The 18,674-nt window shown below is 37.0% G+C and overlaps 1 protein-coding gene across 1 annotated transcript in view; it reads right to left on the minus strand.

Moving 5' to 3' along the window:
• LOC137239613 (trissin receptor-like) overlaps nucleotides 1–18,674 on the minus strand; it is a 123,264-nt gene that overhangs the window by 94,807 nt on the left and 9,783 nt on the right. The window contains exon 2 of the mRNA XM_067765124.1: nucleotides 7,723–7,867. Coding sequence (XP_067621225.1) covers nucleotides 7,723–7,867 — 145 coding nt within the window. The remainder of the gene's footprint in view (nucleotides 1–7,722; nucleotides 7,868–18,674) is intronic.

Raw genomic sequence — 18,674 nt, forward strand, 5'->3', positions numbered from 1 at the left:
AATCAACTTGAACAAATTGCTTTACAAAATATTTATAAGCAAAAATTCGAAAATAAAACTTAATACAAATTTTAACTGTACATTTTTTTTTTAAACTCGCTTATAAGGTACTCATATTTTATAGCAAGTTTGTATTAAAATTTTCGAAAAAATCTGAATGATAAAAATCTCCAAAAATCGCACTAATAGGGCTATATATTTCAACAATAAGTAGATACATCAATAATAAAAAATTTCGAAGAATAAATTCGAAAAAATCACTCTAAAAAAATTGTAAACAGAAAATATATAAAAAGTCGCATATCAGGTACTCATATTTTATAGCAAGTTTGTAATAGCAATTTTAAAAAAATGTTGAGTATAAAAATTCCTTAAAAATCACATTAATAGGACCACATATTTCAGCAACAAGATGATACAAGAGTAACAAAAATTAGAAAATAAAAAATTGAAATAATTGTCATAAAAAAATAGCTTTACTAGGTGATCATATTTGTAAGGAAGTTTCCGATAAATTTTTCTCTTAATTTAAAGCATAAAAATTTTGAAAAAAATCTGGTATTAGGTACTCACGTTTTATAACAGGTTTCCAAATAAAACTGGGGAAAATTTTTGGATATAAAAATCTATAAAAATCACGTCAATAGGGCCACATATTTATACAGCAAGTCAATATATCAATAATAACAGTTTAGGAAAGAAGAATCCAAAAAAATCAACTCGAACAAATTGCTTTACAAAATATTTATAAGCAAAAATTCGAAAATAAAACTTAATACAAATTTTAACTGTACATTTTTTTTTTAAACTCGCTTATAAGGTACTCATATTTTATAGCAAGTTTGTATTAAAATTTTCGAAAAAATCTGAATGATTAAAATCTCAAAAAATCGCACTAATAGGGCTACATATTTCAACAATAAGTAGATACGTCAATAATAAAAAATTTCGAAGAATAAATTTGAAAAAATTACATTAAAAAATTGTTTTACTAGGTGACTATATTTGAAAGCAGGTTTCGAATACAAAACTTGAAAATGAAAAAATTGTAAACCATAAAATTTTTTTAAAAAATCTCATATCAGGTACTCATATTTTATAGCAAGTTCGTAATAGGAATTTAAATAAAAAAATGTTGAGTGTAAAAATTCCTAAAAAATCACATTAATAGGACCACATATTTCAGCAACAAGATGATACAATAGTAACAAAAATTAGAAAATAAAAAATTTAAAGAATTGACATGAAAAAATGGCTTTACTAGGTGACCATATTTGTAAGGAAGTTTCCGATAAAATTGTTTTTTAATTTAAACCATACAAATTTAGAAAAAATCTCGTATTAGGTACACACATTTTAAAGCGAGTTTCCAGATAAAATTGGGGAAAATTTTGAGATATAAAAATATGTAAAAATAACGTCAATAGGGCCACATATTTATACAGTAAGTCGATATATTAATAATAACTATTTAGAAAAGAAAAATTTGAAAACAAACCTTGAATGGCATAACAAGGTGGCCATATATAAGCAAAATTTGAATAAAGAAGTACTCATACTTTCCAGCAAGTTTTCATTAAAAATTCGAAAAAAATTTGGAGTATAAAAATATGAATAAATCACATTGCTAGGTTCACATGGTTCTTAAACAAGTCGATATACTTCAAATAAATCAATTTTTATTAAAAATTATTAAAAATCTTCCAAATTTTTAAAAAAATTTCGTTAAAAAGTAGCTTTATCAGGCCCACATAGTTTATAGAAGGATTCAATACAAAAACTTAAAAAAATTGTTTATTAAAAAATTTAAAAAAAAATCATGCATTAGGCATCCATATTTTATAGCAAGTTTTCAGTTAAAAATTTTTAAAAAATTTAAGAATAAAAAACTTTGTAACAAAAAAAAAACACACTACTAGGCCAACATATTTTACCAACAAGTTAATAAATCAAAGGTGGTGTTACACAATACCGACTTACGAAATGCCGAAAAAATTATCCCGCGATACATAACACCGTCACACGAAAAAAAAACCAAATTGTTGGTAATCCGGTAATGCGATAATTGTATTCTTATGATCTTTGCCACGCTGATTTCCGCAACCAGAATTGAAACACTGGGTCGTATTTCGTAGTTCTTAGACACGCCACCTAGATGAATCTCTGTCTTGACAGAGCGACGCATGCGCATGGAGTGTGAACAACCGTTTCATCCTCTAGCTCATAGAAGCGACAGATTTGTGTATCGGACAGATTTAACTTTCCTCGGTATAGACCACAGCGTATTCTATGAATTCGTAGGTTCTCTATGCTTAGATTAAGTAATTTGGATATTACTGTTGTTGTTGTTGTTGTAGCAGTACTTTCCCCCATCTAATAGGTGCGTCCGATCACAAATTGTCATCAATATCCTCTAACGGAAGTCCAAGGAAACTTGCTGTTTCAAAAGGGGTGGACCATAATTAAAGGTGTATTAGGGGCGTTGGTTCCACATTACAATTAAAGAGATGGTTGGTGTCATGTGGAAACACATTGCAAGCGGGGCATACATTTTGTATGTCGGGGTTGATTCTGGATAGGTAAGAGTTTAGCCTGTTACAGTATCTAGAACGAAGTTGAGCTAGAGTGACTAGTGTTTCCCTGGGGAGTATGCCTTCCTCTTCCGCAAGTTTTGGGTACAGTGCGTTGAGTACTGGATTCACAGGGCAATTCCTGGCATAAAGGTTCGACGCCTGTTTGTGGAGCTCACTAAGGACCTGCTTGTGCTTTTTTGCTTCATACGGCTGAGTTTTCAGGTGCCGTATTTCCTCATGATGCTTATGAAGATGACTTCTTAAGCCCCTAGGCGGTGTTGGCTCATCAATCAGATGTCTGTTGGAATGCCCAGGTTTCTGGGTATTCAACAGGAACTGTTCTCATTTCTCATTTCTCTCCCTGATGGGAATTATTCTCGCCTCATTATGTAGATGGTGTTCTGGGGACATAAGAAGACAGCTCGTGGCGGCTCTGAGAGCTTCCCAAGGTAGTCGCTTCCCAAGGCAGTCGGTTCTATGTACCGGAGCGACTCGGGATTCTTCCCGACCAAGGACTGTAATTTCAGTGTAACCCCATTTAATTTGTTAACCCTATTTTGGATGTTACTCTGCTGTTTTTTTTTTTTTTGTTGTAGCGATAAGGACATCCCCGAAGTCTTGGGGAGTGTTTTCGAGTTGATGGTCCTTTGCCGGACGCAGATGCGGTATGTTCCTGTACCAAACCCCACCATATCGGGGACAATTTATTATGACCACATGTTACCTTCTGGGCCATCCCGCCACTCCCATCCCCTAGATCCATGGGGAGTTCGGGGTCGCCAGAGCCTCGGCTTTTAATGAAACAAGATTCGCCAAGGATAGGTGAGGTTGACAATGGGGTTTGGAGAAGCTATGTATTGCACTGGCAAGCTGAAATGGCTGCGCTACACAAACATCTTGAATCCGGTATTTTAGTCTCCTCTTACGGCAGGCATACCTGCCGCGGGTATATTCTAACCCTCTTGCCCGCTGGGAGTGGATGTTACTCTCGTTGCAGGGAGTAGAAACAACTAAGCTAAAGAACCATGTTTGGCTATGTAGTTGCCTAATCATTACGTCCATATCCCTGATGCACGAAAAAACTTTGTTTTTGGCTACCAGATCACTTAAGACTTCAATGCAGTAATCTAATAGCTTAGAAGCAATATCTACCGCAATATTCTATTGCATGGATTTCTGCCTGAAAAGTAGTGGTGTAGCAATCCAGCGGTATCGGTTTCTTGAAGCTCGATTTTTTCTGTCATGCATGAACCAGACCTCTGAGTCAGGGTTAGTATATGGATTTCCTTTTTCCAAAGAGTTCTGTCCACAATACATACCTTAAAGCTCCATGAGATTCTGAGCGTAGTTTCAATAAGCCATTTTCTTATTGGTTCCGTTGAACTTGGGTGCCAACATATGATGGATATTTTTATGCTCTAGGTAAAAGGCACTAGCACAGTGTTTTTTAGAATTGATAGACTGCCTTTTGATATCAAACTACTGGTGCATCCCTGTGATGTATATACTTGTATGTCAAATCCATTGGATTTCAGTAACTAAAGGAGGTCATCTATGACTATGGTCCACAAGGGAGGAGAGACTATGTTTCCCTGAGATAATCTCCGAGTAGCCACCATATAGTCAGCTGTCCCTACCAGCTCGAAACTGATTTTTCTGAGTTGCACTCATCGAATGATCATTGGGCTTGTATCCCTGCCAACCATAACTTGTTCGATTGCTTGACGTGTCCTGTTATCAAAAATTCTTGAAATGTCAATGTAAGTTCAAAGGGCTATATTTTTAGACTCCAATGTCTTATACATTATTTTCAGTGAGCCTCTGTGGATTTTCCTGAATAATAGTCAATTTGAGTCCTTCACAGAGGGAGTTTGTTTAGGTTGACCGAGTCAGCTCGGATTTCGCTGGCTTTGGTATGAATATTACCTTAACCTCTCTCTACGTATTTGGAATTTAGCCGAGTAATATAAATGTTGGATACATCTAGAGCTATATAGTTTATTCTCTGCTGAACAAACATGCATAAACCTCATACGGTCCTGGTGACCTCAATGGGATAAAAGTAGACAAAGCCCATTGCACTCGCTTGACAGTGATGAATTTTTGTGCTAGGCCTTTTTTCTCTGCCAATAATGATTGGTAGCCCTCTCATTATATGTCAGTACTAATAGCCTGCTATACAGTTTAGAAAGTGAGTTTTAAATAATAGCTTACATGTTTCGTCCGGTCGCTTAGGGTAGCTCCCAGCTGTCTATTTCAGCTTACCAATTACATTTCTGTGATCTCTAGAGAGAGCTTTTGGGAGTAGCACCCCTGTGATAAGATCATTCTCTCACAATGTTCTTTCCGAGTAGCTCTCTTAGATCTCCTAATTTTTTTGTTGTATGATGTTAGAGCAATTCTGGCACCTCAGCTGTCCAAGCCTTTTTTCACACCAAGGGACATCACTTTTCCGTATTTCTTTCCTTGGAGCTGTCAGCTTCCTTCTCAAGCTACTTCATACAGTGTATAGGTAGCTTTGATCTATTTTCGACTTTTTCAATGATAAAGTAGTCTTCAAGAATGCAAAAATAAATTTTCCAAAAAAAATTGTTCTGAACTGTGAATTATGAAGATATTGAATCGCTTGGATATTTCTTATACATACTTTATATATAGACTTTTGTCTAAATGTTGTTATGGCTGTATTTTTTCTGAATTTTTGGGAAGAAAAGAGATTTTGTCTTTTCGGGATTATGTAGTTCGGTATTTTGAGAAGCATGCATACCAATACAAAAAAAATCCAAAAAATTTGGCAGATAAAAATTTTGAAAAAATCACTTTACCAGGTCTTCATGTTTTGAAAGCAAGCAGCTATTTTCAAGTTGAAGCCAACAATAATATTTTTACTTAATGTTTTGTGGTCAAGTGCTATGAGTGTATGTGCGTATGTAGGTAGGTAGAATTTAATAGTTTCCAACAAAATTTTACCATGTAAGCTAAAGTATTTTGGCCAGTGAGAAAGTAGTACCAAACTATCAGTCAATGGTAAATGCTTTTGCAAACAAGGCAACAACTAAAACAAATTTATACCCAACTACAGAAAGCTATATATGTATGCGCAAATGTACATATGCAACTATAAGGTCATATTTCTATGGTCATCCACATAAAACTGCCTGAGAAGGTGTCCAATCATATCATGCAATGTACCAACTCCACTAAGCACCTTACAACACAGCTGCTCAACAACTCTTACCATGATTCATCCATTTCTCTAGGATTAGATGGTAAAATAACAGGAGTAAACAAATCAGAAACTAAATTTTCCTAATATGCATTCATATGTAGGTATGGATGTGCATACATATTGTTTTTTGCACATATATGTAGTTAGGCAAGTATTTGAAAATATAGTTGCTGCTATATATATTACATAGATACATACATATATTACTTTCAAATCACAATTTCGGACACAATTTTTGTTTAAACTGTTTGGCCTGTTTGTTGGCCTGGACTCATACTTCTATTTGAATTCTCAGATGCGCATGTATTTGTTGAAAATGCTCTAGTTTATTTTGAGGCAAATACGGTTATATACATATATGTATATGTAGTTACCTATACACATACATATATATTTATATATGTTGTAGTGATATGCCGCTCTCTAACAATTTGTTTGGGAATTACATATCCTCTTATTCACTTTACGCCCACTCCTGATACACATTTCCTTAACCAGGAAGATAGCTAACATACATATATACTAACATTCACACATACTTTCATGCATACATAATAACAAGAATGTGTGTTATAGCGTAATATGGTTTGTATAGCAAAGTTCCTCTGCTCCTATTTATATACATACACTAGCAGACCCGGCGGACGTTGTTCTGCCCTAAATTTGGCCTACCTGCATACATTTTAAAAAGCTTTTTCCGTCTAACTCTCCCCTCCCCCTCTTCACTTTTTCCTAATCCTTTTATTCATTCCTCTCTCCGTCTTTTTCGCTTCATCTATCTCCATCTTCGTCTCGATCTATCTCTCTCTCAGTCTATCTTTTTTGTTCTGGTCCCAGTCCCAGTCCCACTCCGAGTCTCAGTCCCAGTCCTAGTCCTAATCCCAGTCCCAGTCCGTCTCTGGTCGGAGAAAAGGATCGTAAACACTAATATAGGCAAATTTATATACCAAATTTCAGGCAAATCGAATAGGACGTATGTAAATAGGTATGTGGGTATTATTAATTCATGTCTCTACTTCGGATTTGCATGCATATTTATCAGTTTTGCCAGGTTGATGCGAGTAAATCGAAGATCACAATGAAACTTACTTTAGAGCTCTCAGTAACAGCTTTCATCTGATACCCATATTACCCACACATTCTAGGCGTATAAGGGTCCATGTTTTGGCCTATACCTCGAGACCCTAGTCACCCAGCAGTATAACATATTACTCTGTACTAAAGCACTCATCAGCAGCTTTCATTTGATATCCATATTCTATAAACACATTCTAGGGAAACCCTTTTATATATATAGATTTTTATTTTTCACACTTCACTATAATATTAAAACTAAATGCAGATATTCATTGCTTTTGAAATTCGGCTTAAAAATTGCACATGGAACAACTAAAGACTCTCCTGATTTAAAAAAAATTTCTTAGTACTTCTAAATCGCGGGTTCCTTCAGAAACCCCGGGTCCGGGGGTAATCCCCCACCCCCCCCCCCCCCTCTCTCAACGGGCCTGATGATGTGCTATACTTGATATCATTCGCTATAATACTTTTATTGATAAGCAGGATGTTTAATTAAACACCAAGCAATTAGGCGGAAGTATATCCGCACCACCTGAAAATATGAGTGCCGCTGCGCATACGTAAAACTTTATTATTACGTGTAAACATTGAAAAAAATTGCAATAAAATAATATTGCGAACATTTACTGAGATATAATCTATCCTGTATTTCAAGATGGATTAAACTACTCACGGGGTGCAAAACAAATTCAAAATCGGTTCAGAAGTTTAGGAGTCCATCGCGGACAAACATAGTGACACGTGATTTTTTATATAAAGATATAGTTATACGTACTGAGCGCAGTATAATCAAACACATACATACATATTTAACTACTAATAAATTCAACACATAGTACTCACCTATCTATAAGATAAATTGTTAAATTTTGCAGCACGCAAAATAAACCCACACAAAAATCAGCCAATGCCAAATTTGCTAAGAAAAAATTCGTTATTGAGCGTAAGCGCCGTGACATTGTGACGACCAGCATTACAAGCAAGTTTCCTGAAATAAAAATAACAGGAATTAATGGTGATGATAATTAATGATAAAAAAAAATTTAAATGTATTTGCTCCTCGAAAAATCTGTTTTTAAATGAATACTTATTAAATATACACGTGCAAAAAATTAAAGAAAGAGGATTACTTGATATTCACTCGTAATATTTATTTTTTATTTTTTTTTAATTTTTCCTACAAATTGGCGGGACTCCTAACGAAATTTGCAAGGCAGAAGATTTTTCACACACAAGCTTTTCATGGCAGAAATACACTTGGAAAGCTTGCCAAATTTCAGCCGAGGGGCGACCGCGGGTAGAAAAAAAACTTTTTTCCAATTTTTGCCAGGTTTCGAACCCAGGATCTGCGGTGTGGTAGATGGAGCACCACACCGCTGCAGCCGCCAAAAGCCGGTCAATAAAAAGAAACGATTAACTACTAGTGAAATTATTTTTGAATAGACTCCTTTGAAATTTGGTTCTAAAGTGGGCTAAGTTATTATTTGGGATGGCTTTTCTCCTGAAAATAAACCAGGTCCAGCCTATTTGAAAAAATTTGGTTTTTTTGGTAAGATGCGGCTTGTTTTTTGTCTGAACTAATATTGAGAATACAAGAGTAGAAATCGGGCTATTTAAAAAAACCCCGTTTTTATGGTTAATAGGGAGAGGGATGAAAGATAAGAAAAGAATAGTAAAGAAAAAAGATTTTGAAAGTTTATAGTGATGTGGAGAGCAACAGGTATGAAGAGAGGAACAGAAAGGAGCAGAGGCAGAATAAGATGGAGAGTAGAAGGAAGAGTGATAGGTATAAGATGAGAAAAATAAAGGTGCGATTAAGAGAAAAAATATGATTGAGAGGAAAACACGGAGCTTAAAGAGAAGAGAGAGGTATAAAAATAGATTTGGAAAAATAAAGTAAGCGAAAGAAAAAAGAGAGAGAAGACGAAAGTAGGACTAAGAAATGTAAGTATCCAAATAATCCCAAAATACTAATCAAATTTACTATAGATCGAATGAGAACCGTTCAGCAGACTCAAAACATTGCAAAAAGAAAAGTGAGCACAGATTCACTCTTTCAATTATCAATTGTAATCCACAAACGATTGACATCTGCTTATCTCCTTTTCAAGCATAATTTCATCAAATTACAGAAAACTTTAGTACCAACTCTCAAACAAAGATGACCGCAAATGAATGACCGCAGAATGCTTTATTGTCTGCTCGAAAGCTGAAAAGACAGCATGAACCCGAAAGAATGGTTCATTGCCAACTTCCACAAAAAAGGACTCCCCCGCATATAAGGCATAAAAGAAAAAAGAAACGGGTGCGTGCACTTATCTAAGCGCGTCAGTAGTTATACTTATTTGGAATCATAAATGTACTCTCAAAGTAAAATAACTAAAGCAAATGCTGACTGTTTTCACCATTCGATCTAATTCAACATGTATATATGTGACGCATAATGTGATGTGGTGAAAGTTCCACTCAAAGCAAATTTTTTCATCCAGTCTATAGCGAACATACACACGAACTGCATTTTAAACCTGTTACTTTTGTGCTAAATCTAAAGATTTGTCTCTCATCATTTTTTTAACGCGCCTAAAGAAGTATAACTTCAAAAATTCTAAACATTTCCTGCTTGAAATTACTACAGAGTTCAACATTCTTCTTCTGAGTGGATTATTTGTATATATCAGTGTGGATATACATGCACTTTACTTAATGTCAACACTTTTTACTTTAAGCACACAAAAGTGTTAACACGTAATTTCAAAAAATATTTTAGCAATATTTCTTTGACAGCGACATATTTTGAAACATGTTTATTATATTTACATTAACACCTTAACTCTAAGGACTTTGCAAAAAAAAGCAGCAGCAGTTAGCAACTGTTACAGCAACATTTCATTAATATTGTGACGACTACTAGCAAAACTAAGGCGTACTATCATCTCTAAGCCGACTCTAAGCAGTGACTCGTATGCACATCAACAAATCAATCATTATGTCTACCCATATGTCCATACGAGCAACGGAGAAGAGACGCACAAACACATGCATATATCTTATCTGAGATGCTCCCAAAAGCAGGCAATTATCTGCGGAAGTGTCACTCACATATACACGCGCATATGAGAAGCTATACACGTGCATCTGTAGCTATAATTTTATAGCAGTAACTAAGTAAATTCTGGAAGCGCCTAGAAGTATGCGAACGAGAAATCACAGAGTATGAAAGGCAGCAACAGTAGAGGCACGACAATCAGTTTGGTTAAGGCAAGCTATTAGTTGCGAAGTATAAGTGTTATTGTAAAGTACTTTAATAAAGCCATTTTTGCATTATTCAGTGTTGGAGTTATTTATTCAACAGTTTAGCGATTCGAGTCTTAGTAGAAGGTTGCAAATAAGAAGAATTGCCCTAAATTCGTTACAATATATTTTTTTCTATGCAAATAGCCAACGCATATACATAAATCAGCCCCCAAGGTCGTACATGCAAATCAGAGATTTATATATTGTCGCATTTTCCGCTTTTAACACATTTTATGCATTCCTCCCACGTCTTCGACCGGAAACACTTAAGTGTTCATTGTGCAATACGCGATAGCATAAATCACTGGAATTTCCGGTGAAGTGAAAAAAAAATCTGCAAAAAAAGTACAAAGAAAATGGGTAGCGACAACGACAAAATGAGCATATTTGCTCAAACTAAGCGTCGTAAAAACACTCACACGGGGTATGAAGAGAGAGAGTGCTCAGCGTTAAAGTATGCATATAGCCGTTGCAGTGTTGAGGGTATGAAATATCTTAAGTATAAAGCTTGAATACAGGGAGCCGATTTAACAGACATTTTTGAAATTCAAACAGAAATGTTTTACTTAAAAGACATGGGCCCGTAATCATAGTCGCTGACTAAAACACTCTTTAGTTAAAATCTTGCTTAAATTAAAAATGGGATTTAAAATTTTGGTCTGTCATAGACATATTAAACACAGTTTTCAGCTAAAATAAGCATGGACAGGGTATCCGCATGAAAAAAAGGTATTGATTGGCGCTATGAAGAAATTTTTTAGAAATTTTAAAAGTTCACCCTGTTCCTTAAAACCGTGGTTACTTGACTCCACGTATATAAATTGGTAATTTTTTACTTGACAAAAACTCCTACAATAGCACAAAAATTGTCAAAGGAGTACTTGAAAACGCGTTTTGATCATAATACGGTGGCGGATAATTGTCATTCAATTCTATTTAAAAGTTATTAGCAAACGTTTTGTAAAAATTCGCTGTTTTTATCAACCGTCAATTTAAAATTCAGTGCACAATATTTTATTTGAACATACTAATTTAAAGAAAATTTACTTAAGTTCGTTGTTAAAAATTAATTAAATCTCGCAACATAAACAAATAAGTAGTTAAAGCGTATTTGGGCTCCTTAAAGCAAAGTAAGCAACAAGGCTATCCACTCATACACTCGTATTCATGTCGAATAGTTTATATAGTTTGTAAAAATGTTGTAAAGAAAAGTTGTTTGCATTAAGACAGATGCGACGACCGAAATAATGCATACCTTAAATGTTGGGTGGCCCTAACCGTTAAATTCATTTAATTTAATACAACCGAAACCGAATAGGGATATCTCTAACCTCGATACTAATAAGTATGCAGGACATTCAATGATAATCAGGTTATATCAAATTTAGGTTTGTCTTCGCAAAGTCAGCATAAATAAAGGGAGTTTAGTATAGTTTTCCATAGGAAAGAAGTGACCTAGAATGTTGGCCCATTGTACATGGACCTGCAAAGTGTAAGTCGATTTTACATTAGAAAATCATTGAACTCAAGTCGATTATGACATAGACTAAAAGGGTGATAAAGGGGGAAAGTAATTCAGCAGCGCCCGTACCAAGCAGTTCTTAAAATTTTTGTGTGTAGTATTCCCCTTTTTCATTACTTCGTAAAAGCAACATTTCCAGATTTTCCAATTTGGGAGCGTCAAAGCTCTGTCACCATTGCAGAACAAACCTTTAGTAATTGAATCATGGTTGAGCACAGGATTCTGTTGTGAGGATTTAGACACTAGCAGAACTGGCAGACGTTGTTCTGCCCTAAATTTGGCCTATCTGCATACATTTTAATAAGCTTTTTCCGTCTAACTCTGCCCTAAGCCTCTACACTTTTTCTTAATCTTTTTATTCACTCCTCCCTCCGTCTTTTTTGCTTCATCTCCATCTTCGTCTCATTCTATCTCTTTCTCAGTCTCCTTCTCTCTTTTCTCTTCTCTTAAGTTTTTCTCCTTTTTCCTCATCTCTTATTGCCAGTCCCATAGGGTGGTATGTATTTTGTTCCAGTCCCACTCCGGGTCTCAGTCCCAGTCCTAGTCCTAATCCCAGTCCCAGTCCGTCGCTGGTATACTTCCCGGAAAAGAGCATCGTAAATACTAATATAGGCAAATTTATATACGAAATTTCAGGCAAATCGAATAGGACGTATATAAATAGGTATGTGGGTGTTATTAATTCATGTCTCATGGAACAACTAAAGACTCTCCTGAATTTAAAAAAATTGCTTAGTACTTCTAAATCGCGGGCCCCCTCAGAAACCCCGGATCAGGGGGTAATACCCCCATCTCTCCTTTCGGCGGGCCTGGTAATGTACTATACTTGATATCATTCGCTATAATATTTTTTATTGATTAGCACGTTGTTTAATTAAACACCAACCAATTACACGGAAGCATATTCGTACCACCTGAAAATATGAGTGCCGGTGCGTATACCTAACACTTTATTATTACGTATAAACATATAAAAAAACTTGCAATAAAATAATATTGCGACTATAAACTGAGATATAACCTATTCTATATTTCAAGTTGTTTGAGCTAACTTGGGGTGCAAACCAAATTCAAGATCGGTTCAGTAGTTTAGGAGTCCATCGCGGACAAACAATATGACACGTGATTTTTATATATAAATATTTGCTTTAGCCAAACGTGCCAAAACTTAAACCTAAAATCAGGAGAGGGTAAATGTGAAAATAATCTTTTCCTAACTTCCAAAATAATAACAATGTATTGCTCGAAGTCCTGTCCATTCCGCACATCGTCAATACTTTCATTATAATTTCATATGAAATAAGAAATGGGTTAGAACTTAATCTGCTAATTAAATTCGTTGTTTCCAAGACAGTTGTGCTTGTACCTTAAAAGCGGTAGACCCTACGTTAATGGATCAAAGATCTCCCATTTTTAATGCCTTTGGATCTGTGAATCGAACTACAAACAAATGGAGGCCACTACCTGCTATTCATTCTAAATTCGTCAAAAAATCCCAAAGGAAACTTCTCCGAGGTAGATAAGCCTGACGGCTAGCGGCGGAGGTTCAAAAGTACGCACAGACGCGCAAAGAACCAGCTATCATCATCACGTTACGTAGGTAGCATGTTACTCTTTTTTTATTTTCGGATTGAAATCGGCGTGTTATCAAAGAGATATCGGTTAGTTGTCGGTTCGTTATTGAAAGGTACGGATTTTTTTCTCAAAAAATTAAAAAATTTGTTACCAAAAATGTATCGATTTGCTAACGAAAAGCTATCGATTTACTATCGAAATTTAAGCCACTTTTATCGAAAAGACATAGATGCGTTATAGAAAAAATATCGATTTACTATCAGAACGTTATCGTTTTATTTTTGGAGTGTTACCAATTTGTTGTCGATAAGTTATCGACTCGAAAAAGTTCTTAAGTCAAATTCATCTGCTGGTGCCGTCATTTTCATCTCGCCGCCAATCTTTTGCCTTCGCCCAGCCTACTGTTGTAGTCTCCCCGTCGCTAATATAACGGTGCTGCTATTCTGCTGCTGCAGGATCGTCGCCCAGCTCAAACGTCTTGATGCCCCGTTATTTGATTCACCGTTGAGCGCTCTTTATGATACCGAAAACCAGCTGTTACCTTGGTAATACTTCCATTGCTACTTCCGTTGACCGACCATCAATCATCTCACCATAAGAGTAATCTTAAACACCGTCTGATCTCAATCATATTGTCGGTCACATACCGCTAAGCTAGGCCATCTCGCTCGCTCGCTCCCACTTTCTTGGCAGGGAAAATTGCTGCCTTAAGCCATGTGTGACTGTGTGTGAATTTAGGACCTAAATACCGATTTTTATTCAATGACGGTTTGAGGGACCTCTGCTTCACACTGGACCGACTAAGTGCTACCTTCTCATTGGTTAAAACCCATCTGATGGGCGTTTTTTTTTTTTTTGCTTTAACTATATAATGCAAATAACCACTTTTTATGCATGAGACGCACTAGAAGAATAGGAAGAAGAAGACACTGAGTAAAAGCTGAACAAAAAAATCCAAATCCTATTTATCGAATTTGCTGTTTGATGGTTGGTTAGTAATTTTACGGTGACTTAGAGTTTGGCTAAAAATAAAAACTGTAAATTGCTTAGAAAATGTATATAATCAACCGACTTATCGCCTCATGCAAACTTGTCATTTATTTTAGTTAGTAGTTTAGTAAATTTTTGTATTTGGTTCTACTTATGGAAAGTTGCCTTCAAAGGCCAGAAAAAAGTTACTGTTGTTGTTGTAGCGATAAGGACATTCCCCGACGGTTTTAGGAAGTGTTATCGATGTTGATGGTCCTTTGCCGGATGCAGTTCCGGTACGTTCCGGCAACAATCACCATTAAGGTACTAGACCGACGATCTCGTGAACGATTTGATATGACCACATGAAACCTTCTCCATGAGGAACTTGTGGCTGCCAGAACCTCGGCTGCTAAAGAAACAGAATTCGCCACGGGTGGGTGAGGTTGACAAATGGGTTGGAGAAGCTATGAATTGCACTACAGACCCCTTAAATCAATTTGGTAATTTAGTCGCCTCTTCGGACAAGAATACCTGCCGCGGATATATTCTAAGCCCCCAATCCGCTGGGGGGAAAAAAGTTACTCGAACGAAGCAGTAAGAGGTTACCAATATGATAAGACTTATCGCACTGATTCTAACAGGTCTCTCTTCCCGGCAAGGGTTAGCACTCCCCAACGTTTACCGAAACTCCGAATTCTTACAGCCATACAAATCCCGTACACGTGTACCCATGCAAACTAATAAATCCCCATGCCGGTTTTTCGAGATACTGATATGAGCTAGGCCTTAGTGGAACTTAATGTAAAAGCAATCAAAGCTTTAATTGCTAGGCATAACTAACCGTGTAGATCTGCGTCCATAATTTCGAAATTTTTTCCCTAAGTTCTCTGGTAGCTTAAACGTGCTGCTTATATCTAACTCCGGACAAGGGCCTTTGTCTCCAAAAAGTTCCACTCCACAGTCCTACTTAGAGAACGTTACTGAGTTGGAAATTGCTCAGGGGGACAGCTATCGGCACATAATTATTTGCCCTTTCTAGTATTAAATTGGTAGAAATGATTGAGTGCCCTAAATTACTTTGTACGTATTTCGTTAGTATTCCTATGACACTCAGGCTCTCTTTATATGATTCTCTTATTACTTTGCTTCAGGTTGAATAAGTATTTAAAGCACACTTGCAGAACAGCACCCAAATGGGGCGTTAAACTCATACAATTTTGAAAAAGATTTAAATTAACTCTTAGTTAAAAGATAAATTGCGATTCTGCAAGTGCGCCTTAGTCTTATTAAGGTTTCTGTTATATCGTTTGCATTCACTTCTTGAACTCGATATAATATGATGGCACTTCGATAGAATTAAACGTGTTGCCAGCACAATGTATTGCTTCTTAAACACAATTTCTTACGACACCTATCCATGGCGAATCTTCTTCATTTAGCAGGCAAGTCTCTGCTGCCCCAACTTCTTCATGGTAGGAGGCGATAGGACTGCAAAGGAGGCTCAACGTAGATGGATAGATAGATAATTCATTGAGGATCGCACTGCGACCATTGATCTATTGTGCCGTTAACTGCTTCACAGCACCTCATCCAAGCCGACTTCTCTGATGAACCCCAGCAGTTCACCTGGCCTGAGGGATTTGATGTGAGAATGCTCTGGCTATGGTGAGCCCATAAACTTAGCCCTAAGTCTGGAGATTGCGTTACATTCCAGGAGTACATGTTCCGCCGTCTCCGCTGATCGATCACAAAATCGGCATGTGTTGTTCGATAGTATGCCCAGCTTCTGCATGTGGCTGTTCAGTCTACAATGTCCTGTAAGACTAGCTGTTAGGATCCTTAGGTTAACTTTCGAGAGGCCTATTAATGCCCCATATCGAGTTGTGTTGTAACCCCCTAAAATTAACTTAGATTGTCTCAGGCCTGTCATATTGCGCCAGTGTTCTTCCCCCTGTTCCCTTTCTTTTACTAGTAGATTCCCTCTTATTTCCTGCGGGACTACTGGCAGGAACGGCTCAGGACCAATAGGTCGTGTCTGGCTGCCTCTCATTGCCCTCAACTCCCCTGTGGCCAGGAACCCAGGCCAACAGCAGTTTGTTGTGTGCTCCTAGTTGATTTAGCTTTTCAACGCAGTCAAGGGCTTGTCCTGATTTTATTTCAGACGCCGATATCGCCTTGAGCGCGGTCTGACTGTCACTGAGTATGGCAATTGTTTCATTGGAGTATTCGCGCTGAAGGTTTAGGTCAGCACACTGGCTTATAGCGAATACTTCCGCTTGAAAAATGATCGGGTATGCTCCCAGAGGTTTTGATATCTTGGCTCTGGGTCCAACGACTCCAAATCCAATCCCCTCTGGCATCTTCGAGCTATCAGTATACCATGCTATTCTATTTAGCTGATGAATGTACTCAATTCTGCTTTCCTCCCACGTACCCTTGTCTCCCAGTTCTACTATATACCTTTTCTCATAGAATATCTGCCTGAGGATATCATCCCTCGGGAGTTGAGAGATTGGGATCTTCTCTCTCAATTCCTCCATGTTTCGTGACGATATGACTTTACCTATGCCCGAGCCCTCCTTAGCGAAATTCAGGAGGTTTCGCTTGGCTGACTGCTCTATTGATATATGCAGCGGGGTCAGGCTTAACGTAGCCATATAAATCGCTCCCGCGATGATCGGCCTAGTGCCTTCATGGTGCTATTTTCCAGAACGCATCAGATCAATATTAGGCAAAGGACTAGCAATATCGATAAAACTCCCGCAAACATTTGGCGCGTCTCCTTATTATTACACGAAGAAGAATAGGAAGCTGTTCAATCTCTTCATACGCTTGATAGCGAATAAAGACATTAATTCCATAGAGTGTTAAGATGCTCTGAAACGGTCCGATATCGTTTTTGGGCCACAGCTTTCCACTCCTATTTCATATTGTGGCTCTGAGAAGTTTCTATACCATACAAATGTATTGCCCTTAGATATAAGCTGTTTTAGATCCCCCAAGATATAAGCTGTTTTAATACATACTGATATTGGTAATGTCGTGTTGGGGGAGCTCTCTGACTAAAAACTGCTCTCCCAGATTTCAAAACTGAATGCCGTTTGTCAAAGATTTCCTTAAGAGTATTGACTAGGATACATTTGGCTGTGTTTTGGCTACCAAGTCAGGTGAAGTTATATCGCAGAGCGCACGCGTAGGATACGGCTTTGTAACTGTTTCAGCAATTTCTACGCTGTCACGAAGGTTGCCCTAATTACCCGGCCAAGCTCGCCATATAAAATCGGGGGTTATTCTATTTTATGGCAGTTATGCTTCCTCAAAGGTAACATGTTACTGAAAGTACTTTCAGTCACATTTCCAAATGAAGTCTTACTTGGGGCTCCCACGTATCAACCTTCATCTCAGGTAATACTTCGCTGGATAAGGAGCAGGTGGTTATTGAGTCAGATAAGCCATTATCTTCATTCCTGGGTGAACATTTTCTGCTACAATTTACCAAATAAAATCCTCCTGCCTTTCTTAGGGGCTATCGATCCATTTCAATAATCCAATGTACCCCGCTCTGTGTCTTTTTAATATTTACTTCATAGTCATCAAAAAGCAATATTGTGCTTATTAATTTTATAGTATTTTCTTCATCCTTGACAAGCACACTTGAAACAATGCCATAGCAAGGAAAATAGTCCAATCGCACGTCTACGCCATGTGTCATCGTTGCTAATCCATAAACTTTTGCAATTAATTAACAAAGAATTGCAACTCATAATACGCTGCACGCCACTCCGCAAACTTTGTCATGCAATTTGTTGCATCTCAGAGCGCTCTTAGCACAACGCTAACATGCAGCCCAAACAAGCTAATTAAGCTATAAATACAAATATAATTATTGGCTTTTATTTGTCAACAAAAAAGGAAAATTTTTGTGTAATTTTCCGGGCTCATTTTCTTTTATTATTATACCTCGATGGCTGTCACTGTCAAGAGCAAAAACACTTAAAAACCGCGCAAAATGGCAAGGAGACAATGCAATTCGTAAGCACGGAATGAACCACAAAATGGAAACGATGATAATGGTATGAGCTACTGGGAGACTGAAGTGACTAAAATTAGTCAATTTCCGATTTACCTCGTTTGTTGAAGACATCCATTTTGAACTAAGGACACCGTCGATCCCATGGAAGACCAGCACGTTTGAAATTTCCTGGAAGACTAACACAGTTTATGTTCCGGAGGAAAATTAGCACAGTTCATTATCTTCGTGGAAGATAACAGTTTCAAAGTGTCTAAATGATCTCAAAAAATTAGAAGTGATCCTGAAACTTTTCCAAACTGATCCTGAAATAATGTCAAACTTAATTCGAAAATTGTTTCAAAATGATCCTTAAAATGGCCCCGAAGCAATCCCAAAATTATATACACATTTCTGAGAATT

This window comes from Eurosta solidaginis, chromosome 2 (genome assembly GCF_040869045.1).
Source record: "Eurosta solidaginis isolate ZX-2024a chromosome 2, ASM4086904v1, whole genome shotgun sequence".
Taxonomy (NCBI): domain Eukaryota; kingdom Metazoa; phylum Arthropoda; class Insecta; order Diptera; family Tephritidae; genus Eurosta; species Eurosta solidaginis.